General features: G+C 59.7%; 2 protein-coding genes across 5 annotated transcripts in view; one reads left to right on the top strand and one right to left on the bottom strand.

Annotated features, from left to right (window-relative positions):
- Positions 1-19,893, top strand: part of FAM53B (family with sequence similarity 53 member B) — a 113,831-nt gene extending 93,938 nt beyond the window's left edge. For all 4 annotated transcript variants that reach the window (XM_069566836.1, XM_069566837.1, XM_069566839.1 and 1 more), the window contains one exon: positions 15,833-19,893. In XM_069566836.1, the coding sequence (XP_069422937.1) occupies positions 15,833-16,147 (315 nt within the window). In that variant the 3' untranslated portion in view covers positions 16,148-19,893. The remainder of the gene's footprint in view (positions 1-15,832) is intronic.
- Positions 19,894-23,199: 3,306 nt separating this feature from the next.
- The window catches only part of LHPP (phospholysine phosphohistidine inorganic pyrophosphate phosphatase), a 129,050-nt gene continuing 127,716 nt past the window's right edge, over positions 23,200-24,533 (bottom strand). The window contains exon 7 of the mRNA XM_069566841.1: positions 23,200-24,023. Coding sequence (XP_069422942.1) covers positions 23,927-24,023 — 97 coding nt within the window. The 3' untranslated portion in view covers positions 23,200-23,926. The remainder of the gene's footprint in view (positions 24,024-24,533) is intronic.

Below are 24,533 nucleotides of genomic sequence, written 5' to 3'. Positions count from 1 at the left end.
TCATCAGACACTTTTACAAGAGAGAAGTAGGCTCATTTCCTGACTTGGGCTCAGCCGGTGGTGATCTTAAGCTCGAGGCTGGGGCCCAGACCCGGAAGCTGAGGTCTCCTTTGCCCCTCTCTCCCATCTGGCTCTGGGCCTGGCCCCACGTGGGGTCAGCCTGGGCATACCCTCCCTCTCGCCCCTGGCAGGTACTTGGAGGGCACCTCACCTCCCATCGGGGCTCCGTCACAGCTCACTTCAGCTGTCTGGACCAGGACAGACGCAGAGAGGTTCGAGTCGCATTGACTCCGTGATCATCAGTCATTGTTGGCATTGTAGCAGCTTGGAGTGATTGCAAGACGGCGGAGCTGTGTGTGTCTGTGTGTGCGGTGTGCGCACACATGCAGGCGCACGAATTTATATCTAAAGGGGAGAAGCGAGCGAGGGCCAAGCTGGGACCCTCGAAAGATGCCAGGTGCTGTGTGCACCCAGGCGTTGTCTCGGCACTGACTGGTTCCCCCTGTTTCGTCCTCCTTGGTGCTGCCAGCATTTCCCCTGACGCGTCATTCATCACCAGGGCTGACTCCAGGGAAGAGTAACATGCTCACGGCCTTTGCCCTCTCTCCCATCTGGCTCTGGGCCTGGCCCCACGTGGGGTCAGCCTGGGCATACCCTGCCTCTCCCCACTGGCGGGGCTGCTGCCCCGATGGCGTCTGCCCCGTGGAGACCCCAGTCCCTTTCCTGCTGTCTCCTTCCTGCACTCAGGCCTGTGGCCCCAGAGTCAGATGCCGGGGGTTCAGATCCTCCCCACTTGCTCCCTGGGTGGCCTTGGCAATTCCCAAGCCTCCAGGAACAATCGAACCCCCATCTGCATGTCGGGGTTCATGCAGTGGGACAGCCCAGAGAAGCTCAGGGAACAGGCTTAGTGGACATTCGTCCTGTATCCGTCAGAGGCTACACAGCTGCTCGGACATGAGAATGCACCCCCAGAGATGCCCTGACTCTGTTGCTGGGACAAGGCAGTATTCCAGGGACGACGGGTGGAATTTACGGTAGCTCAGCCTTGTGGGTTGACTTTCTTTATGTGAAGGAACGCCTGGATTGGAGAGTGATTTAGGGCTGCTCCAAACCTTGCACATTCCTCGGGGGGCCATCCCGGAGCCCTCGTGGTCATAAGGGTCTTCGGCTGTCGTGGTTGGGAATCTTTACCAAGACTTGCCGGGGGTGCCTGTGGGGTAGAAATCGGGGTGTGTTTCCACTGCCGATTCAGGTATTTCTGGCGGCCGTGAGGTGCAGGGGTGATGGGTAAGGGTGCAGACAGAGCTGGGGCTGAACCTGGCCCAGCATGGGTCCCCTGGATCTCTCCACTTGTGCATGGAGGCGCTGGCCGAGCCGCCTCTTGGGGTTAGATGCTGAGACGATGGAGGGAGAGGTTTGCCCTGTGGGGCCAGGGCGTTCCCCTCAGGTGTGTTCGCTTGGACATCTAGGGCTTCGAGATGCTTTGAAATGCCTGTGCTGAGTTTGCATGTCCCGTCCAACAATGAAACACTGATTAACAAAAGGGAAAAAATAGAAAAGGAAGAAAATAAGCCCGTGGGGAAATTCACAGTTATATTGAGGTGTGTCCCTGGGAAAAGCAAAGAGACAGGGACTCGCCCTGGCCAGCCCTTCCCTAGCCTACGGTCTGGCCTCTAAGGGGGGAGTGTGTTCTGTGGGTTCACCGAGGCCCCGAGCTGGGTCTTCCGCACAGTTGGCGTTGGGCTCCCAAGGGGGTGAGACTGCAGCTCAGCCTGGGGCACTGGGCGGAGCTGGGACTCCAGGGCTTCTGGCTGTGTGCTGGGCTCCCATCCTGGTGCCCAGGCCCCCCCGACACGCCCTGCCCTGCTGCAGTGACGGATATGACTGGAGAGACGTGGCTTACACGGGTGAGAGGACAGGCCATCCCAGGAAAAGTGCCTGGTGGGCAAGAGCCCAGGGTGAGTCTTCCCGTGACCCTTCCCGTAACTAAGTGTCCTGTCTGCCTGTGAGACAAAACCCCCAGGACAGGTGGTCCTCTAGCGGGGCCTCCAGGGGCTCGGGAGCACCAGGGGCCCACACAGCGTCCCTGCCACTCAGCCTGGGCTCTGCGGGAAGGGGCGGCCGGGCCCACAGAGGCGGAATGTGCCCAGGAATGTCCTGCCGTGCCTGCCGCCAGCAGGCATGTCCATGGCCACCTGCCCTGTGCCGGGCACGCTGGGACATGCTGGCCGAGCCCTGCCGGCCACCGCCGGCCCTCTCCCCCGTGGGGCCCCGGTATCCAGGTCGGGCCAGCGTGGCCTCGCGTTTCCCAGCACGCCTGGGAGCTCTGCACTCCCAGATCACTTCCAGGCGGGATGGAGGCGGGTGAACGGCTATCCGTCTGCCATCCCTGCCCAAACCCTGGGGCCAGGGCCAGCCCTCTGCCCCACCCCTGTCCTGGTGCGCCTGGGCACTGCGAAGAGGTGTGGCGGGGGGGTCCTGCTGAGCCAGGCCCTGTGGTGATCTCACTTGAGCCCCATCACTGCCCCACACGGGCAGCTGTATTTCTCCATTTTGCAAACTGGGAAGAGCAACTCAGGTTGCACAAGGAGGACCCCGGGGAATGGCAGTCATCGTGGCCGAGGCGGGAATCTGCCGCACGTGGGTGACCCTTCTGAGCCCTCCACTCAGCCTCCACCCTCGGTCCCTGGCAGGCATCAGGGACCCAGTGAGCAGGCTTGTTCCCTGGCCGAGCACCCCCAGAATGCTGCCCGCCAGCCTGTGGGTGGGGGCAGGGCGGCTCCACTTGGGCTTGGGTGGGGGGGAGGGTGTGTTAGCTGGGAGATGAGGGGGGAGAGAGGTTTCTCCAGCAGAGTGATCCTGAGGTGGGGGGCACCCCCCGGGAGAGCTTAGTGCATCCAGTTGGCCTAAATGGGCAGGGCAGGGACAGCCAGGTTCATGTAAGACCAACGCCGCCCTCGTTGTGGACATGGGCCAAGGACCTCCCCAGGACACGCCCGGTGTGCGACAGGCTGGAGCCAGGGGTCCACACCCTTCGGGGGCATCCTGGACGCCACATAGCCTTTGGGGCTTGCCCGTCGTCTCCTGCCTTCTCCAGGCTGGCGCTGCACCCAGAGCCTGTGTTTGATGCCCCATGTGGGGCTCAGCATCCCTCATAGGCACGGTGCCTCCAGGGGTGGAGGGGAGCCATTGCCCTTGAACCTTGACCTTAGACCTGGTCACAGAGCAAGGGAGTGGGCCTTGTGGCTTGTGACATGGCCAGCTCTGTGGCCCGTGAGGTGGCCCTCTGGATTTGGCCAGGGAACCCCCACCTGATGCCGTTAGAAGTGAAAGTAATCAGACACTGTCTCCTGGCCTTCTGGGACCTCTTCCCAGCAGCCCTGCTGTGCCCGGCTCAGCGACGTGGGCAGGCCAGGGTGCCGAGTGGGCGGGCCGGTCAGCGGGGACAAACCCCCTCCCTGGGGGCCTGCAGCCACCCCATTCCCCGAGCCTGCCCTCGCAGCCTGTTGACATCCATGGGTGCTGAGTTCGCAGCAAATGAATGGTGGTGTCTGGGACCAGCCGGGGTCCTAGCTTCCTGGAGCTGAGGGGTGCTGGGACGACCGTTAGGTGGTCAGCGTAGGCTCTCCTGGCCTCAGGTTTGCCTGGAGTTCAGCCCGACGGTAGCAGGTTTGTTTGGATTTTCCAACATTTGGCCTCAGGAGATGGCCAAGGGAACAGACAGCAGACACAGGGCGTGCGTTTCACTTTCCTCCGTGGCCCTCTGGCCTGGGCCCATCAGCTGGGAGTCAGTGCTGTGCGGCTGTTGCCGTGAAGTCCAGCCTTCCTCCAGGGCCGTTGGTGTCAGTGCAGACACTGCCGGAGCCCGTGATGTGGGGTGGATCCTGCCTATGCAGGTGGCCTCTGCGCCCTGCTCGGACACTGACCTTCTTAAAGTCGGGGGCCAGGGGCCTGGAGCTGCAGAGCTTGGAAGGGGGGCGGAACCACACCAGAGAGGGTGGGAGTGTGAGCCCAGGGAATCCTCTAGGGGTCCTTCCAGCGGGAGGGGTGCGCTTGGTCCAGTCTGTAGAGGGCATGGGGGCGGCTCACTTCTGGAGTTTTCCACGCCGAGGCCTGTTGGAGCAGATAAACCGGCCAGTTGTGTTTCTGCAGGGTTTGCCTGCCTTTCTTTATGATTTATGTTTTATCGTTGAGGAGGAGATCTCAAAGAGCGCCTCCCCTCTCCCCCACCAAACAGAAAGGAAATCCAGCCGAATCAGACACTTTGAACTTAATCTGTGCTTCTCATCTCTTTGCCAGGTGTGGATATACGGTGACAGGTGGCGGCAGGGCGGGGGGTTCCATGTTCACACGCTCCGCAGCTCCGGACCCCTGGCCCACACATCCATCCTCGGCGTGTCTCCTAACCCTCCCTGGGGACCCAGGCTCTCGCAGACCCTGGGGGGCTGCTGCCCTCGGACCACTTCTGGTAGACAAGCAGCTTCTTTCCTGCCCCGGGCGGGGCCGGGCAGCTGCTCTGAATGGCCAGCACTGGCCCACTTGGACAAGGCTGGCACAGGCTAAGACATGGGCCTTGTCCAGGGAAAGCTGGGTTTGGGGCACAAAGCTGCCCCAGCCGCGGCCTGGGGTCACCCACAAAGCCGGGCAGTGTTCTCCCACAGAGCGAGAGGAGCCCCCCAGGCCAGCCCCACTCCAGGCGGGCAGGGAGCCCTAGAAACCTCTAGAACAACGAGATATTTTCCAAGGGGTTCCCCCGGCCTGCGTCTGAGAGCATGCCTACCAGCCCCGGGCAAAGGCCCGCACGGTTGACTGACCACGTGCAGATGGCTGGCACATGTGTGGGCCCTTTGCCACTCAAGGGGCGGCCTTCCTGATGTGTTCCCGCCTTGTGCTTGTGAGAGACTCGGATTTAATTTGGTGATTATTAAGTGTAGGAACCCTGTATGGGGTTTTTTGTTTTTGTTTTTTTTTCCGTCTGCACAAAGTACTGTTTTTTGATAATGCATAAGCCTCATTCCTGCCAATAAGGGAGAAGGAAAGTCAAAAAGAACTTTGGTAGAGAAACATTAAAATGATTTAAGATGGAGATTGTTGCAGCCGTGGGGAGGGTCTTTAAAAAAAAAAAAAAAATCAGAGTGACCGTTTCAGTAAGATTTATTTTGGCCTGTGAGTCATCCTTTTTCTTCATTCCTAATTTAGAGTGTCCCTTCCTCTATAATATAAGCACGCACATATTTTATTTTTTGATGGTATTTTCACATGTTCAGAAATTAAAACAATACACAAGGGAAGTCTTGCTCCCATCCCCCGTGGCCTCAGGTTAACTCCTTGTTTCTTGTGATCTTTCCAGAATTCCTTTATGTAAGTACCAGCAAATAATAACGTTCTTGTTTCATTCTCCTTTCTTGTACGGAAGACAGCAGGCTAACATCTAGCCTTCCGCACCTCGCTGTCTTACATCATAGACCCTGGAAGTGTTTCTGAGTCACAGCCCAGCTGTTGGCTGCCTTTTTCCAGCACAGGAGGGTCTGTTGTGTGGCCCTGCCCCACTTTCTTTTTCCCAGACCCCGGCTGCGGACCCCCGGGGCCGCAAGCAGTCTTCTCAGCATTGCTTGGGCCCTTTCAGGCGTGTGCAGGTGTATCCTCTGTGGGTGCATCCCGCATGCACACTCCTCATCCGGGAGCCTGTTGCCCAGGTGACGCCAAGGCGGCAACGCTCCCCAGGTGGTCCATTTCCCCACCTCGCCCCAACAGATCCTGCTCACACGTGGGTTTTGCCAACCAGAGACGTGAAAAAGTGGTTTCTCCATGTCATTTTAGTTTGCATTCTTCTAGTCAGTCGAACATCTTATAGTTAAAGGTCACTCGTGTGTCCTCCACTGTATTCACGTGCCCTTAAAAGAAAATGGAGGTGTTGCTCTGTTTCTTGATGTACAGTAGTGTGTTATTCGCTTCAGTCATGTCTGACTCTTGGCAAGCCCAGGGACTGTAGCCCACCAGGCTCCTCTGTCCATGGGATTCTCTAGGCAGGAATACTGGAGTGGGTTGCCATTTCCTTCTCCAGGGATCGAACCTGGGTTTCCTGCATTGCAGGCAGATTCTTTCCCATCTGAGCCGCCAGGGAAGCCCCAGTTGTCCATTAGAGTTTGGTTTTTCATGTGCTGCTGCTGCTGCTGCTGCTAAGTTGCTTCAGTCGTGTCCGACTCTGTGCGACCCCATAGGCAGACAGCCCACCAGGCTCCCCCGTCCCTGGGATTCTCCAGGCAAGAACACTGGAGTGGGTTGCCATTTCCTTCTCCAATGCATGAAAGTGAAAAGTGAAAGTGAAGTCGCTGAGTCGTGTCCTATTCTCAGCGACCCCATGGGCTGCAGCCCCCCAGGCTCCTCCATCCGTGGGATTTTCCAGGCAAGAGCACTGGAGTGGGGTGCCATCGCCTTCTCCGTTTGCGTGTGCTGTGAACTGCAAATGTTTGTTTCTGATTTGTTCTTTGTCTTTTGACGTTCTTTAACAGCTTTATTGGGATATAATTCACATTATTCAGTTCACCCATTTAAAGCAAACGATCTTGGTCGTTTTTTGCGTGCTCACAGAACTGTGCAGCCCTCACCACAGTCAGTGTTAGAACAGCTTCCTCACTCCCCGCAAAGAAGCCTCACACCCACTGGCAGTCGCTGTTCACCCTCAGCCACCCACTAATCTGCTTTCTGCTCTTCCTGGATCTGCCTGTTCTGGGTCTTTCATATAAATGGGATCATACAATAACACACCTCTCGTTGACCGGCTTCTTTCCCCGAGCAACGTGGTGACTTCAAAGTTGGTCCCTGCTGCAGCGTGTGTCTGTGCTTTGTTCCTTTTTATAGCCAAAAAATACTCCTACCACATTTTATTTATCCAGCTGCTAATTGATGGGACATTGGGGCGGTTTCCTCTTTTTGGATATTATGAGTAACACCGCTGTGAACATTGATGTGCGCGTTTTTGTACGGGCATATGTTTTCATTTCTCTTGGCTATATACCTGGGGTGCAATTGCTGTGTCCTGTAACTCTGTGTTTTAACATTTTGAGAAGCTGCCAGTCTCTGTTCCAAAGCGAGTACACAATCTTACATTCCCACCAGCGCTTTTGGCTTTTTTTTGACATGTATACTTTTTAAATCAAATTTATTATTTCTTTTATGGCTCCGAAGTTTGGATTTTAGAAAGGCCTTTCTCTCCCAAGACTATAAAAGAATTCTCCTGTATTTCCTTTTAGTGTTTTTATGGTTTTATATTGCAATATTAGGTCTATGTGGAGTTCATCCTGTATATAGTCTGAATATGGAGCCAACCTTTTTTTCTTTTTTAATATGTCTACCCATTGGTCTCAATACCCACTATTGAAAATTCCATCTTTTCCTCTCTGCTTTGAGAGTCCATCTTTAGGACATGCTAACCTGGGGCTATTTCAGAACATTCTCTATTTCATGAGTCTCTGTGTGTCCTCACGAAGTAATATACTCGTAATTATTGAGGCTCTGCAGTACGCTTTAGCATCTGGTAGGACTAGTCTCAGGGTTTTCCTGATAGCTCAGCTGGTAAAGAATCCACCTGCAATGCAGGAGAGGCCTCGGTTGAGTCCCTGGGTCAGCAAGATCCCCCAGAGAAGGGAATGGCAGCCCACTCCAGGATTCTGGCCTGGAGAATCCCATGGACAGAGAAGCCTGGTGAACTACAGTCCATGGGGTTGCAAAGAGTAGGGACACCACTGAGCAGCTAAGCACGGCACAGGATTAGGCTCTCCTAATGCTTCTTCACAGAAGCTTCCTGCTCGTTCTCACCCATTTATTTTTCAGTTAAAAACTTCGAGAATCTGCTTCCTCTGAGATTGGAGACGGGGGTTGAGGACTGCTGTGACGTTGCAGGTGGAGATTGTGTTAGATTTATGAAATAACTTGGGGAGAATTCACACCTTTTTGAGGTCGAGTCTTCCTGTCCACGAGACAGGATGGTACATTTGTTCAAGCCCACTGTTAGGTTCTGTGAAGTTTTCTTCCTATTTCTCTTGCCAATTCTTGCTTTTTTATTCTAGGGATTCATATTTATTCTCACATTTTTATTCCTAGGGATTTTTACCTTTTGTGTAACTGGCAGGTCTTCTTCCAGAATTCTGAAAGCAAGTTTTGGTTAAAAAGGGCAGTGGGTTTGACCATCTGTATTATAGATTCTGTTTCCAAAGCCGAGCCCCCTGACCCCTTGGCCATGCAGTGCTGACCCCTGACCCCTTGGCCATGCAGTGCTGTCCACAGAGAGCCACGCCCCCCTCCCTCAGCCTGAACACAGCGCGGTGGGCGGAGAAGGGACGGGGGAGATCAAGGTTTGCCAAGCGCCTCCTTGGCTTCCTATGTGGTCTCAATGTAATTACCCCTCCAGACAGTTCTGTGACTGTTGTCTTCTGTGCCATCTGGGGCACGTCTCTTCGCTTCTCCCAGCTTCAGTCCACCTAATCTGCAGGTGGGGCTGCTAGGCTGATTGGTAATCTGCTCATTTTCCCAGAAAGCCTCGCCTTTCTCTGGAAGCCACTATCGGAACTGGTGGGACTGCTGCTGCTGCTGCTGCTAAGTCGCGTCAGTTGTGTCCGACTCTGTGCGACCCCATAGATGGCAGCCCACCAGGCTTCCCTGTCCCTGGGACTCTCCAGGCAAGAACACTGGAGTGGGGTGCCATTTCCTTCACCAATGCATGAAAGTGAAAAGTGAAAGTGAAGTCGCTCAGTCGTGTCCAACCCTCAGCGACCCCATGGACTGCAGCCCCCCAGGCTCCTCTGTCCATGGGATTTTCCAGGCAAGAGCACTGGAGTGGGGTGCCATTGCCTTCTCCGACTGGTGGGACTGGTCTCGCTTAATTGTTGTTCACTGCAGCTTCCTGATTATTCTCACCTGCTTTGATTTTCCATTTAAAAACTTGAGAACCAGCCTCTCTTGAGATGAGCGGGGGCGGACGTGGAGCTCCTGGAGCGGGGCTGAGCCGGCCCCAGCGCTCCACGCTCCGGTCGCCCTGTGTGTTGGTGTGGCCACAGGGGGCGCCCAGCAGCTGCAGACAACCCGGGGGCCCACCATCTCCTCTGGGCTCTGGCCCCACCTTCCATGCCCCCGCGTCCCGGGCGGAGGCCGCCCCTGGAGTCCCCACACGTCCCCGCCGCACATTGGCCTCGGGCCCCCCGCCAGTGTCCTGTGTGCTTTGGAAAGATCTCTTGACTTTTGTCAGGCGAAGAATCCTCTCCACACCAAGCTGAGAGCAAGGTGGTTTCACAAGTCCTGTCCTGAGTGTGTGCTGGCCGGAACACACACCGCAGAAACAGAATGTTTCATTTCCCAGTTGTGAGCTGCTTGGCATCAGCATCCACACCTCTGTGCACAGGCAGGCCATCTGCCCCCCGACCCCCACCTCAGGGACCTGGTGTAGAAACAGCCTTTACCACAGTGTGGCGCGAGTGTGGGGGTGCTCCTGTGTGGGCTCCAGACCCTATAGGGCCGGCCACTGCTCAGAGGACACGACCTCTGGTTTGCGCAGACGCACAAGCTGAGCTCCTGGGGGCCAACCCCATGGGGTCCTTCTTCCTATCCCACTAGGCTGCACTCGCACCTTCCGTGACCTGGCCCCCAAGCCAGGCGGTAGGGTGCAGATCAGGGCCATGGGGGCCCAGCAGGGTCCACCAGGTTCAGCCTGGCTCTTGTAGGGACGACACAGACTGGGCTCTAGCGGACGAAGAGGAGCCTGCAGGGCTTGGGTGCTCAGGAGATGTTTTGTGACCTCCGCAGAGAGGAGCCCAGGAAATGACCCAGGAAGGCAGGGCTTCCCAGTAACTGCACCCTCACAGATAGTCCCTGCCCACCCCCGACTGCCTGATTCTAGAGCCCGTGGTCTGGGAAGAACTTTTGAGTGTCCAGGGCTGAATCCACGGTGCTCCCTGGGGCCTCCCTCTCTGGGCTGCATGGCCGGCGTATTCCCGAGGGCAGGAGAGCAGTCCGGGCTCGAGAAGGCTGCCTCTCGTGGGGGTCCCATAGGTGAGCATGACAGGGACAGACTGGGCCCGATTTGCAGGAAGTGGTGCTGGGCTCTGCGTCCTGAGCCTGGAGATGAGATGCTGGGAGCGAGGGGCCGGCCGCGGCCACCACCCTCGGCCACCTCCAGCCAGACCTACCACTTGACCCGTCTTTGAGCTCCCGGGCTTCCTGTAAGTGACAGTCCAGCCTTCATGCAAAATTCAGATTTACCAAAGATGGATTAAAGATAGGCCCCAAGTAAGCCAGTGCCTTTTTTTTTTCTCTCTCTTATCTGAGATAATTTAAAAAACAAAACAAAAACGAAAAACAGCACCACCCCAGGAAACCGCATGCCTCGCCGCCGCCTTGGTCGTCGCTATGCCAGCCTCCAGCGTAAACGAGACCTAGAACATTTCCAGGCCGCTAGCCATCCTCACGGCCTGGTGTTTTCCCAACACTTGGAGATTCTGCTCTGGAGAAGGCGTCTGTTTGGGGAGGAAATGCCCGGACTCTGCCAGCGCCTGAGCCCAGCAGCTCCAGCAGAGGGGCCCCCAAAGCTCCAGGAACCCCAGCCAGGCGGGGACCTGGTCTGGCCAAACTGACCGGCTGGTCGGGCTTGTTGGGATGCCCCCGTTTTCGAGGCGGTTCCCCCAAAATCAGTCACACAAAGCGATCTAGGAAATTAGATGACCAGGAGACACTGACATCAGGAAAAAGCAAACGTGCCAGGCTGGAAGGCCGGTGCGGAAGAGGGAAGTCGGGTGCTGTCACCCTGCTGTCTGAGCAGGGGGAAGGGCCCATGTGCCTTGAGGGACCCAGGTCCTGTCCCAGCACATCACAGAGGATGTTTCACCCTGGCCTGGGGGTGAGGACGCAGGCTGACCCAAGGACAGGGCCCCTCCCCGCGGCTGCTCCTCCCCGGCAGTCCTGACCCATGGGCCTCACGGGCCGCTTTCACGCATCCCTGTTGGGAAGGAACAGCGTTGCGGGTGAGCCGTGGAGAGCAGAGTGCTTTCTTCACCTCCCGTCTGAGGTTGGTTCCATGGAAGCAGGGCTGGAGCACAGAATCTTGTCCCGGAGACCCTGCGGCTCCTGGGAGGAACCTGTAGGAAGTGCAGGAAGCGGCCAGGCCGGCCCCAGCCCAACCCCGAGGAGCACCGTCTTGTGAAGAGCACCTGGGGTTGGACTACCCACTCCCCCCAGCCCGGGGCTGCTCTAGGACCCGCATCAGCCCGTCACTGGCCGGGGGGCTGCCTCGAGAGGATGGGCCCCCGGGGGCTGTGCCAGCCATCACATCGGCACTAGGGAGCGGGCTTCCATAGTCAGGGGGATGCCAGGAGCCCCTCTTCGCATCCCTTTTCTGGTAGGATCCTTGTGATGGCCCAGCGGTCAGGCCGTCAAGGACTGTTCCGTTTCTGAAGCAAACAAGGCGACTCCAGCCTTGGGTCCGGGTTCTCTGACCCCATCCGCTGCTCCTCCCTGGGCCCACGTGTACCATACTCTTGAGGCCTTCCCAGCTCCAGGGGTCCAAGGGCAGGTTGGGGCCCAGAAAACAGGAGTGAGGAAAACAGCCGGTCCTGCTCAGGGCACTGTCTGCTTCAGGCCGCGGCGCCCCCGCGGCCCACCTTGCCCTTGGGCCTGCGCTGCTGCAGGCTGACACAGGGAGCCCCGCCCCTGGGGACAGGATGGAGCTCACGGCCTGAGGCTAGGCAGGGCAGGGGGCAGGAGGCATGCGCAGGGAGAGTCTGTTGAGTTTGGGTGTGTCTCCCAAGGCGGGGTTTGGTTTTCAGCTGGTAGCTCAAGGTGGAGTTTCCTTGAGCTGATGAGGGGCTATTAGCTCTTTGCCCTTTGGCAGGGTGGGCACTTGGGGCTGGGTATGGCTGCAAGTGCCTCGGGGTGCTCTCCCCCACCCAGATCTGGTGGGCCTCTGCCTGAAGTGAGGGCTGCCTGGACTTCCCAGGGGGATACCAGCAAAGATCCGCACAGGAGAAGGGGGCCCTTGCTCCTGACTGCAGAACCTTTGAGAGACCGGCTGGGTGTGTGGGCTGCAAAACGGTTGGATAGACCCTGCAATAGAGCAGATCTGATGGAAGCAGCTGGACTTTCAGGGCCCTACTCCAGAGTCACTCCAGACTCTCGGACTGGGGTGCTGACGAGTGTCTCCAGCCTCTAGCCTGAGGCCACATGGATGGTCCTCTCTGAGTTCTGTTACCTGGGCAGGCCTGTGCCCAAGTAGGCGGCCCAGCCCTGGGGCTAGGGCTGGGCTTCAAGAGAACAGAGCTTGGCGTAAGGGGACTGTCTGTCCCCGAGCAACCACTTCACGCTGGAATGATGTGTTCACACGGTGCTTTGAACTTGTCCTCAGCTTTGCCGCTTTCCCCAGAGGGGCGCCCAGGCCTCCGGCAGGCCCGTGCAACATTCTTCCGTGGGTACTGAGATCTCGGGGAGTGTGAGCTGCCAGGAGAGGCGGGGTGGGACCCGGCCCCCAGAGCCTGGCAGGCGCAGCGCCACGCCCTGGATGTTGGCATAGGACAGGCTCTGCTGGCTTGGAACCTGGGCGGGACACACAACTGCCCCATTGTGACGGCCACATTCCTCCCCGGCAGGTGGGCCATGCCACCGGCTGGGACGCTCGGCAGAGGGGTCTTGGTTTTCACCGTGGCTGCAACAGCTGAGTTTTGAGTCAACAGTGTTTTCAAGGTGACACTGGCTTTGTGGCCAAGGAGGTGCCTTTGAGGACTTTCAGAGGGTGAGGTCAGGGGCATCCTGGGGTTTGCTGTGACAACAGTCACCAACCAAACCTTGTAGCTTCTTGTCCTGCCTCAAAGCAGAAAGGACTCAGTTATTCCAGACAGCCAGAACAGGGGTGGGGGAGGGAGGGTGGTGCCCTCGGCCTACCCCTTGTTGACTGGGGGGGCCATGGCCCAGAGGTTGGAGGGTCTTGTCTGAAGTCGTCAGGCCTGTGTGTGGCAGAACCTAGGACTGTAACAGCAGTCTCTCTGACCTCAGTCCTCTCCCGGGCACACTGGAGGCCGAAGCCACGTCTCAGAAAGGCCCCAGCAAACCGGGGTCCCCAGCACCTTGCTGCTGGCGTAGCCGCTGTGTAACATGATTCGTGCCCAGACGCGCTGTCACAGCTGCTGTGAAGGCAGGCACTCGCTGCCCCCCACCCCCCCACCCCGCACCTTCGTCAGCACCTGGGGTCAGGCTGCTTGGCAGGCAGGATACTCGGGAGGAGTTCCGGAAGACCCCACTCTCATGGTACAGCTCCCAGGAAGCAGGGAGGCCCACTCAGGTCCTGCACACAGAGGGGAGCATCGTGGCCGTTCCCCCAGGGCTGCGAGCCCCAGGGTCTCAGCCTCACCTGGGGCCCATTCGCAGCACACCGGGCTCACACTGGACACCACTGTCTGTAACTGGACTCACACGGCCACTCACCAGCACTCCTTCCACTCCGCCGCATCTGTGGGGCGAGAGACCGTCGCCATGCTGGGGTTTAGATTGGGCTCCCCAGGGCCTCCCTCCTAGGCCTCCCTGCTGAGTCTGGGGTTTGATGCCCCTGCCTGGGCTGGGCCGTCTTTCCTCCCTTCTGTCTCCTACCCAGTTCTCCTCTTGTCCCGGCTCAGGTCTAGGCCCCTCCAGAGGGTGGCCGGGAGGTGGAGAGGCCTCAGGGGCCTCCCAGCTGGGGCTTCTCCCCACCCGGGTTTGTGTTCTGACCCTGGGGACATGAAGGATCTCGGGGGCCATTTTGCACGAGGAGCTGTCTCCCAGCAGCAGAGCAAACGTGCCCAGTGAGGACTTGGGCCCTCCGCGCCCCTAGGCTGGCTCCTGCCGGGGTCAGGGCCAGCATCGCAGGTCTGATGGGGAGCCTGGCTCTTCTCTCCTCGATCCCCCCAGCACCCCCCGACCCCCAGCCTGCCTTCCTCAGTTAATCAAAAGATTCCAGGACAAGCAGGCCCACGAGAATGGGTTCCTCCACAGCACGGGCAGGAACAAGGAGAGTGCGCATGGCAGGCCCCGCCACCTCCCTCCAGAAAGAGTACCTTTTCTGTCCCATTTGCCCAGTCTGCTTCAACAGCTTGTTCACCGTGACAGCCATTGGTTGTCTTTATTTCAAGTGAAAGTGTAGCTCAGTCGTGTCCGACTCTTTGCTACCCCGTGGACTGTAGCCTACCAGGCTCCTTCCTCCATGGGATTCTCCAGGCAAGAATACTGGAGTGGGTTGCTATTTCCTTCTCCAGGGGATCTTTCCGACCCAGGGATCGAACTGGGGTCTCCCACATTGCGGGCAGACGCTTTAACCTCTGTGCCACCAGGGAAGCAGCAACACACAGACACTGCCGTCTGCGAATGGACCAGGGCCCTCGGGGACGGGCAGGCGGTGCTCCCCGCGTTCCCACCTCCCAAAGCCCGGTTCCCCCGCCGCTGCTGCCTCCGATGTCCCTCCCTTTCTGTCTCGTCCCTGGGAAGGGGCTGGGCTGCCTCTGGTCATGTCCGGGCTTCATGCTCAGCCGTGAAAGCAGGCATGTAGCTGGACCCACTTGTGCACAGTACTGGCTGCCCCCTCTTGTGAGCGTGTGGGGTCGTGTCCAAGATGTGGCTGCCACCGGCGGGCCCTAGGCTGCCTCCTCCGGGCCGCCACACGCACAGAGGCAGGGCTTGGCGGGTGCAGAGCTCTTGGCTCTTGCTGGGGCCTCAGATGGCCCTGCGGGACAGGTAGGGACCTCCTCTCACAGAGGAGGCTGCCGAGGCCTAAGCGTGGCTGGGGGCGGGGGGAGGGGGGGGTCTGCCTGCGGCCCCCAGCTGTGAGCCCGGCCCCGCCCCCAGCGGGGCTGAGACACCCACCACCCGAGGGCCTGGGAGTCCAGGGCCCCGTGTGGAACCATGCACCACGTGAACGTCAGCCCCACCCCCCGGCCCATGTTCGTCCCCGCTGCAGCGAGAGGGTGGCATGGCCCCCCGCCGCGTCCCCTCTGCGTGCCAGTGCAGCCTGGCGGCATCTCCCTCTGCGTCAGTGGGCCCACTCCTGCCATGTTCTTCCAACAGCTCAAGAGCCTCCCTCAGCCCGAAAAGACATGCTTTACGGAACCAGCATCACAGGGAATGATGCTGGGTCACTCCCTTCTTTCCACTGCAACGGTGTGACGAGGCACATTTGTGTCGCTGCGTCCAAACTGTTTTCTTGCAACAAAAATCCTAGAGGTGAACCTGCCACTCGGGGTTTGCAGGAAGGCTGTGCGTGAAGGCCTCTGAGCCTGCCCCACACCCTCCCTACTGCACCACCACCACCCCCAGTCCCCCCAGAACTGGATGTTAGGCACTTTGTGCTCTTTGCCCATTTGTAGACAAATAACTGCATTTTGAGACGTCGCTGGTGGCTCAGACGGTAAAGCGTTTGCCTACAATGCAGGAGACCTGGGTTCAATCCCTAGGTTGGGGAGATCCCCTGAGGAAGCCGATGGCACTCCACTCCAGTACTCTTGCCTGGAGAATCCCATGGACGGAGGAGCCTGGTGGGCTACAGCGCATGGGGCCGCAAAGAGTCGGACACAACTGAGCAGCTTCAGTCCCTCACTCAACTACGTTTTGTGTCTCTTGATTAACATGGTGTTCACTGACCAGGGGCAGTTCTTCATGAGCTCACGAACAGCCCCTCTGTCCTTGCCCATATTGGGGAGGGTGTTCCATCACCTGGTGGGTCCACCACCAGGTAGCTCCCCAGGGGTCTTGGCCGGGCTGGGTGGGTCGTTCAGTCCTTGGATTCCACGGGACTGTGACCCTTTGTGACCTGTGTCTGTCTTCCCCACAGAACTGTCAGACCTTCAGCAGTCTCAGCTGCCTGAACACGGGGACAGAGGACCGGAGCGCCCACAGCCCCTTCGCCGTGCACACTGGCACCACCAGGTCCTGGGCCGCCCTGTTCTCGGCCCCCAGCACAGGGGGCAGGACGCCCGCCGGGACCCCGGTCCCCGAGCCTCTGCCCTCCTCCCTGGATGACCCACTGGCCTGCCGGGAGGAGCCGTGCTGCGAGGAGCCAGGCACAGCCTGGCGGGACCGCGGGGCCCGCAGCAGCCCCTGCTCCCTGGATGGCGAGCTGGACATCGAGCAAATAGAGAACAACTGAGGGGCCGCGGGCCCTGGCCGGGGGCGGGGGGTGGGATAGTGCATTCGAATTGAGGGGCCTCCTCCTGCCTACCCCCCCAGGTGCGGCGGCAGGCCCTCCTGGGAGCCCCACCCCTGGGCCTGATCCGAGCTTCCTGGGAGGCGGGTGTCAGGGCCCAGGAGCGAGCCCACCGCCTCCCCAAGATGCTGTCCCGCCCGCAGGGGTCTGGGCTGCCCCCCACTCCCCGCCCTGCAGTACAGCATCTCAGCCTTTCACCAGCGTGGCAGCCACGGTCCACAGAACCGCGGGGGCCGGGATGGAAGCTTCTCGGTCTCGGGCTCTTGCCCCCTTTCACTTGCGGCACATCGATGGGCACAGCACCCCAGCCTTGCCCACTGGGCAGTCTCTCGGCATCTGCGCGGGGCTGTGGTCTCCACCCCCAACTGGGGTTTCCGCCTGAGGTCCGCACGCTGGCGTCACAGGCCTGCCCGCCCTCCTGCTCTCAGGTTTGGGTCGGGGGGGCCAGCCCTGCAGCGCCCTCCTCCCCTCGAGTGTGTATTCCGTGCCTTCTCTCCCAGGTCTCCCGCTCAGGCTCGGGAAGGCAGGGGAGGCTTCCTCGGTCAGTCGTTAACACCAGAACCGTTCGGCCTTAATTCTGGGTGCGGGCGATGGGGCCCTGTGTGCCAGGTGGACTCCCGGGGTCCAGGGAACACCTCGGGGTTGGGGGGGTGCTTGTTAGAGGCCCGTCCAGTTGGTAGACATCTGGGGGCTCCATTGGCCGAGAAGGCGGAGGCGTGAGCCCCTCCCATGGTGTGGAGGTCCCAGCCCCGGGCCCTTTGCTGCTCCAGGGCTGGGGGCTGAAGTCGGCAGGGTCGGCAGCTGGCAGCCGCTGTCCACGACTGCCCTGCCACTGAGCAATGAGCTCAGTAGGCACGGGCGAGTGGAGAGACATCCCCAGAGGAGGGCGGCCTTTTGAAAACATCTTCAGGGACAAGGGCCCTGTGCAGGTGCGCAGACCCAGGCCCTGGGCATGTTCCAGGGCTAGAGGGTGCCTGCCAGCCATTCTGGGCCTGGCCACCTACCAAGCACAGCCTCGTTGGTTGGGGGGATTTAGGGGGGTGCCACCTCCCTGCTACCGCCCCAACCACAAGCACAGAGTGGGGTGCCCACACCCCCTTCCTGGCTCCTGGTGCCCCAGCAGAGACACCCCCCCACCCCGGTCCACAAGGAGCCCCAACCCCTTGAGGCTTCTCTCCCAGACCACTCCTCCCCAGCCCCACTTTGCAGACACGCCCCACGGGGCTCTGGTTCCCCTGGAATCCAGCTTTCGGCGCTCGGCATCTTCTGCAGACAGCAGCAGTGAGGGTCAGCTTATAAGCAGAGTGGCTCCTTTTCCCACAAGGCTAGTCCATCCACGTGTCCCCTGCAGTGCGCTGCCACGCGACAGAGGCACTCCGGGGATCCCTTTGGTCCCACTCACCTTCTGCTGACGGCAGAGCCCTCGGTGCTTGCAGGGGCTGAGGGCACATGGTTCTTTCTCTTTCTGCTGGAGAGAGACCAGGTTTGAGAAAATGTGACTTAAACCTTTACTTTTGGACATTCGAAGTGTGGTGGCTCAAGTTCTCACTTAGAGTTGGCTCTTTGTAAAAATCAGCTGTTTAAGATGCTTGCAGAAAACCCCAATTCCATGACCCGCCACCCCACCCCCCGAGATGATGTCAGAAGCCGCAGGTTACAGAGCATCGCGGGCGTTTGGGCGCTGGACAGGTCCCGCCAAAGGGCACAGCTCCCCTGGGAAGCCAGACCAGGCAGCTCGTTGTCTTTGAGCTGATCCATGGGACCCCGGGGCGTCCAGCAGCAGGTGGATGGACAGGAGAGGACGTTCTGGCACCTCCTAGCCTCAGGGAGCCTGGGTGGGAGGCATGATACCTGACCCACACCGAGAGTGGCCACAGCGGGCGCGCACCCCGGACAGCAGTCCTTCCCCTGGACGCCCTTCCTCCGGGCCAGGAAGGGAGGCACGCAGTGGTGGGTGTCACAGGGCTGTAGTGCGCGTGGCCCCCTCGGACCCTGCCAGCCACCCCCCACCCCTTCTCAGGCCTGGTGGCAGGGAAGGATGAGCTGTGGCCCCACCTGCCCCGTCTCCCTGCAGGCTGCTCCCGGGACCCGTGTGGCAGAAGGGCTCGCAGCCCAGGGCAGGGTTTGGCCCTTCCCAGCCTCCTCAGGCCTCGCTTGGCTGTTCCTGCTCCCAGAGAAGCTCCCCGCCCAAGCCCACGACAGCAGCAAGGAGGGGAGAGGATGACCAGTGACCCCTCAGAGAAAGAGGCAGCTGTGGGGTGGCTTCATGTCCGTCTTCCCATCAAAGAGAGCAGCCCATCTGTCTATAGGAGGTGCCACCTGAGGCCTGTCTCTGCTCTGCTCCCCTGGCACCAGGGCCCCTGGTCTTGAAGGGAGACTCTCTCTGACCACGCCGGGGTGGAGGGGGGCAGGGTGTCCCTAGGGGGGGCAGCAGGCCAGCTGGTGCCTCTCCCCAGCCCTGAACCTCACTTCTGCTGGGACCCTGCCTCATGCAGCCCATGAACTCCTGCCTGTAAGGGGGAACTGAGGAAGTTCAGAGCCAGGAGGGAGGGCTGTGCCAGGCTGTCCACCTGCCCCAGGGGCCAGGAAGGACAAGAGCAGGGTCATGCATTTGAAGGGTGGGGGGCTTCCTGTTGGGGCACCCCCACTAAAGCCGCCAGACTAACAGAGGCCGCTGCCCATGGGGGCTGGGCCGGGCATCAGAGCGGCAGCCTCAGCGTTTACATTACTGCAAACCCTCTTGCCTTACTCGCGGTGGAGGCCAGGGCCAGTGCAGGGCCCACGGGCAGACACGACTCCCAGGCCCCTGGAGAGCTCGTGAGGATTTTCTCTCAGAAAGCCTTACTTTTCAACAAAATTTTTGTAGCAGGAAAAGTTTTTGTGAATTTGTATACGCCGAAAGAAATTTTAAAATGCAAAGTCCACCTCAGAAAGGAAACAAACCCATCATCCACAGGGGGCCCCAGAGCAAGGTCGGGGAGGGGTGGCCTGTGCGTTCCACACTCCAACTGGTGCTGCCCGAGCCTCCAGCCCACGCCCTGGACAGACGCCCCACCACGGGCTCAAGTCTCATGTGCCCTGGCCTGGAGGCGGAGATGACCGTGTCAGATCCCACGGCCTGGGGTGCAAGTGGTCCCCACGCCCCAGCTCTGGGGGCAGCAACCGGCCAGGCCAGCACCTCCATGTAAGCAATGGTTGCTGCCGCTTGCCGCAGCCTCACGGGTGGCCAGACTCCTCCCGCTGGCACTTCTTTAAAGAGAAAAGAAGAGAAAAAGATTTAATTAAAAAAAAAAAATCCCAGACTACAGCAGAGATCTTATACCTAGCTAGAATAGCCCAATCTTCTAGCATAGTCTCCTTGGCAAAGAAATTGTGTCCCAGTGTGGGGGCCCACGTCCCGGGCGCAGGTGCCTGCGGCTCGGCTGTCTCCGGGGTCACGTGCGCTTTCCCAGCAGCACCCGTTGGTGCCCTGGAGCTTCAGGAAGCGTGGTGGCCGGGAAACAGGCCGCATCAGGCCCGGCCCCTGCCCGGGCGAAGCGCTGTGCAGGGACGGCGCTGGGTCTGCCCACCGCCACCCGCCGCAGCCTGCCCTCCACGCAGGCCACGACTGTCTTGCACTAGGGCCGCTCTAGTCTCTCAGGAATCTGCTTGTTACTTTTACTGTGTAAATAAAGCTTCCTGGTTCAGTACCCAGCTGCTGCGCGCTTTCTGTTGGGGGATGGGGGGTGACGGATCAGAGGGTCGTGCCTCTGCTCTGGGCTGGCACAGGCAGAACCTGGGGCCTTTTTGTCCCCTCCAAGCCCCAGGGTCAGATCTGTAAAGTTGGGGGAGAGCTGATGTCTCAGTGCTCTCAAAAGCTTCTGGTGCAGGAGGCTGTGAACAACTGTGATGGGAGGGCTGGCCACGGTCACAGCTGTGATCCGGGGGGCCCCCAGCTCCGGGGCAGTCATTAGAGTGCATGTGTGTTTCGGGCGGAGGACCCCTGTTCCTCACTCCATCCAGGAGCCAGGGACCCCCCCGCCGTAATCCCCAAGTCAGGAGCACCGAGGGACCTGCTTGTCACAGAGCCGTCGTGAGCATGTCAGCTCAGCCCCAGTGGCACCCAGGCCAGGCTGCACAGCCCTGATGCTATAGAGGGCCTGGCCTGAAAGTCCTGCTGGGTGCGGGGCCACCTGCCCACCAGGGTAGCTTGGGAGGCGACACAGGCTGGGCCCTCCCTGCCCCACAGAAGATGCACAGCTCAGATCTGCACCGCTCGTGCTGAGGGGTCAGCAGTGCACACAGCTCAGCCCAGAGTGGGCTCCTGTGCCTGACCCCCAAGTCACAGACCGTTTGCTCACCAAGCTCAGGAGACCACGATGTTTGCAGCCTTGACAAATTTACAGAGGCTTCTGTAATTTCTAAGAAGCCAGGGTTGGCCCACGTCCTCTGACCACAGAGGCTATACCTAGAGATCTATTAGGTCCTAAGGAAGCCCCCCCCCGACCCTGGGAATGAGCCACCAGAACACCCCACCCAGACTGTCCTTGTCTTCTGTTTAGCCGCTCTTCCTTTTTCAAACAGGCCCATGAATGTGCAGTTCATGAAGCAGGTGAGGCGAGGCTGAGGCTGGGGGTGGGAGGAGCCTCATGCCCTCCCCGGCAGCCTTGTTAGTCCCAAGGCCAGGGGCCCAGAGACCCTGCCTCATGCTCCCCATGACTGGCAGAGCAGGCTCCCCTAGAGTGGACCTGGATGGACCTACGATCCTAATAGCTCCTTACCCGCCCACCTCAGGCCACATCCGTGGCAGGGCTCGGGTCTGGTTACAGCACATCCCAGCTCAGCATCCCCTGTGGTGCCTCCCCAGGGGCGGGGGCGGCGGGGGACACCACCTCGAGCACAAGCTCTGGGCCTACTGTTGGGTCCGGCCCCCCCGAGGGCCACCCACGGCCAACAGGGGAGCCATCCGTGGGCCACCAGAACATAGGCTGCCTCTGAGCAGCCTCCTCATGTGCAAACAGGGCTCGTAACATTCCTGGGGCTTAAGTGAGAGAATCAACACCCAAAAAACCCCAGGACCACCCTCCACGTACGGTGCGATCCCAACTGTTCAAACATTTATCTTCACGTGGAGTGGGGTGGAAGGAAACACACCCAAATGTTAACAGCAGTTGGGCTCCGAGAGGCTCTGGTTCCTGTCTGAACTTTTCTGTTGATGTTCCTATAATGACACGTTGCTTTTATTATCTTACGTGTTAATTGCTCAGTTATATCTGACTGTCTGCGACCCCATGGACTGTAGCCCACCAGGCTCCTCTGTCCATGGGATTTCCCATACTGCAGTGGGTTGCCATTTCTGACTCCAGGGGATCTTCCTGACCCAGGGATGGAACTTGGGTCTCCCACATTGCAGGCAGATTCTTTACTGTCTGTTCAGTTCAGTCGCTCAGTCATGTCTGACTCTTTGTGACCCCATGGACTGCAGCACGCCAGGCTTCCCTGTCCATCACCAACTCCCAGAGCTTACTCAAACTCACGTCCATTGAGTCGGTGATGCCATCCAACCATCTCGTCCTCTGTCGTCCCCTTCTCCTCCTGCCCTCAATCTTTCCCAGCATCAGGGTCTTGGACTTCCCTGGTGGCTCAGCTGGTAAAGAATCTGCCCGCAATGCGGGAGACCTGGGTTCAATCCCTGGGTCAGGAAGATCCTCTGGAGAAGGGAATGGCAACCCACTCCAGTATTCTTGCCTGGAGAATCCCATGGACAGAGGAGCCTGGGGTTGCAAAGTCCAGGGGTTGCAAAGAGTTGGGCGGCACTACTGAGTGAGCAACAGCACACACAGAAAGTGGCTGAGGCTCAGGCGGTATATGGCGCCCCCAGAGTAGGGCTGGACCTCAATCCTGAAAGACACTACATCTCCAGGGGGAGGACGCCAGGGTGCCCCTCGCCTGGAAAGTCACAGCCACCGGGTCCACCACAGGCCACCCCCCGTGGAGGGACTGTGGAATGGGCCAGAAAGGGCCTGGGATGCAGAGTCAGACTTTGATTCGAACACCTCAGTTTCCTTACCTGTAAAAGGGGGAGGTGACAGTGTCCACTTCACTGAACCCACAGCTCAGGGCGGGAGGTGGTATGTTCTCTGCCCAAAGCAGGGGTCTGCACCTGCTGTTCCTCTGACACCCTGTGTCCCACTCCTGGGCAGCAGCTTGCAAAGCGGGAACCACCAGTCGCCTTCCTCCAGAGCCCCATTAACCCTGGCTGCAGGCCCCTGCCGAGGACAGCGGGCAAGGGTGGCCCACGAAAAGGGCAAGATGAAAAAAGGGAACAAGCCGAACGGGAGGCTGCCAGCCTGCTCCCTCACAGTCACCCACCGAGCGCCGGTGAATCGCAGCCACCTCGTGCCTGCCTATAGCACCCAGCTCGTTGCCTAAAGAGCTGGGATTAGGGGACCCCCTCCAGGGGCAGGGCATCTGCCTATTTCCCAGCTGATAGGCCACATGCCCTGCCTCCCTCGCAAGCCAACACCACCAGCCTGACCAGTGACCTCTCATTTCCATGAGAAGACCCAGCACCATCTCTCTAACCCTGATTTAACAGGCCAGGGGACTCGGATTCAGGCAGAGCGTTTTATCATCACCTGCCTTTGTCTCATGGGAGTCCTGTCCTGGAGGACTCATGAGCTCTTTTATGAGAAGTCTCCCAAGATCTGTCAGTGGCTTCTGGACGGATTTGGGGAGAAACAGAGCAATCAAGTTATCCGTCCTGCTGACTGATTCTGAAACCTGAAACCTGAGCAGTGGTGAATTCAGAAAGCCTGCAGCTCACCACCCTGAGCGGAGGCCCATGCTTGCCCATCCACTTGGTCCCCATGGGGCCTCAGTGTCCCCCCTCTGCTGAATGAAGGGCTTGAGGCAGGTGAGGTGTCTCGGGGCGCAGGCCCTCTGATGTGTAGGGGTTCAAGTCCAGGGTGGGATCAGGGACAGTCCTCCCAGCCCCCGAGCAGTTAGAGCCTGAGTTACTGCAGGTCATGGCAGAGTTTATTTCACCATTAATTTCCTGGGGGTGACAAGTCTACAGAGTTAAGGCTCCAGCAGGTACCCTCCACCCACAACCTGGCGTCCAGAGGTTCGAGTTCTCACGCTGAAGCACGGCAGAGTGGCCCTGGGAGCCACTGTTTTGGCTCCAGAGGGGATGGGATGGGGAGAGGGGCTGCATGGTTTGGGAGGTGCATGGGTAGTGCTGAGTGCCCACTCTGACACTGGGTGGGGGCTGGAGCCGCCGGGCAGTCCTGAGGAGCCTGGCTCAGCTCTGCCTGCAAGGACAGTGCCCGGGAGACCCCTGCTTCCTCCAGGCGCCTCCCTAAAGCACAGGGACTGTTCACTCAAAGACAGTGGCCAAACGCCTGACTGGACTCAGGCGTTTAAAGGACATGGTGTGAATGGAGAGAGGGTGGGTGTGGGCATTCAACAAGTCTGCCCACCTCTCGACTTCCAGAGGGACAAATAGATGGGATGGGCCATCAGCGGGGATCAAACTCCCCCCAGGAGGCTGGGAGATGTGTCTGGGGAGGGTGAGGGGAGGAGGGGGTCAGTAGAGGGAGACAGAGGAGGAGCTGGTGGCTCAGGGGCCCAGAACTGCCTGGCTGGCACCCTCTTGCCTGCCTGTCCAGGGCCGGGGGCAGCACCCTGGTGGTCTGGGCCCGGGGCAGGGTGGCAGGAGGCGGGGCCCTCCCAGAAGGCCTGTCACTTGTTTGCGTGCTGCAGCAGCAGGTCCACGGCCTCCGCGAGGTTGTCCACGTATCCATCAGCCTTGACTTCCGGATGGTGCTCGTCGCTGGGCCTGGAGGGCAGGATGGTGGGTTAGCCAGTCAGTAATCCCTAGGTGGCCCTCTGAGGTCACTGCCTTCCCAGCTTCCAGCACAGGCCCGACCTCGCCCTCGGGAGAGTTCCAGGCCCTTCTGCGTCCCATCAGGCTGGGCTGGCCTTGGCCGGTGCAGTCCCTGTCCTCCCCATGCCGGAGTCCCGGCCACCCCAACTCAGAAGCACTCAGGCCTCGCTCTGCCCGGACTCTTCCCTGAGCCCCTCCTGCGGGAGCCCCGCGGCAGAGTGGCCGCTGGCACCTGCTCCGTCCATGCCGCCAGCAGAAGCAGCATGCCCCGGACAGCGGGGCCCCGTCCTGCTCCAAGTTCCCCACCCAGACCCTGGGGTGGGTGGGGGGCCCATGTACCCCCCAGAGGCTGCACCACCCAGCAGAGGAAGGCTCCTTGCAAAGATGCTCTCCAGCTGAGATCTGGGGGGCGAGGACGCCCAAACCCTGCATCTGCGCCCTCCTCTATTCCCCGAGGCCCCG

This window comes from Ovis canadensis, chromosome 22 (genome assembly GCF_042477335.2).
Source record: "Ovis canadensis isolate MfBH-ARS-UI-01 breed Bighorn chromosome 22, ARS-UI_OviCan_v2, whole genome shotgun sequence".
In the NCBI taxonomy this organism is placed as follows: Eukaryota; Metazoa; Chordata; class Mammalia; order Artiodactyla; family Bovidae; genus Ovis; species Ovis canadensis.
This window is presented reverse-complemented; position numbering and strand designations above follow the sequence as displayed.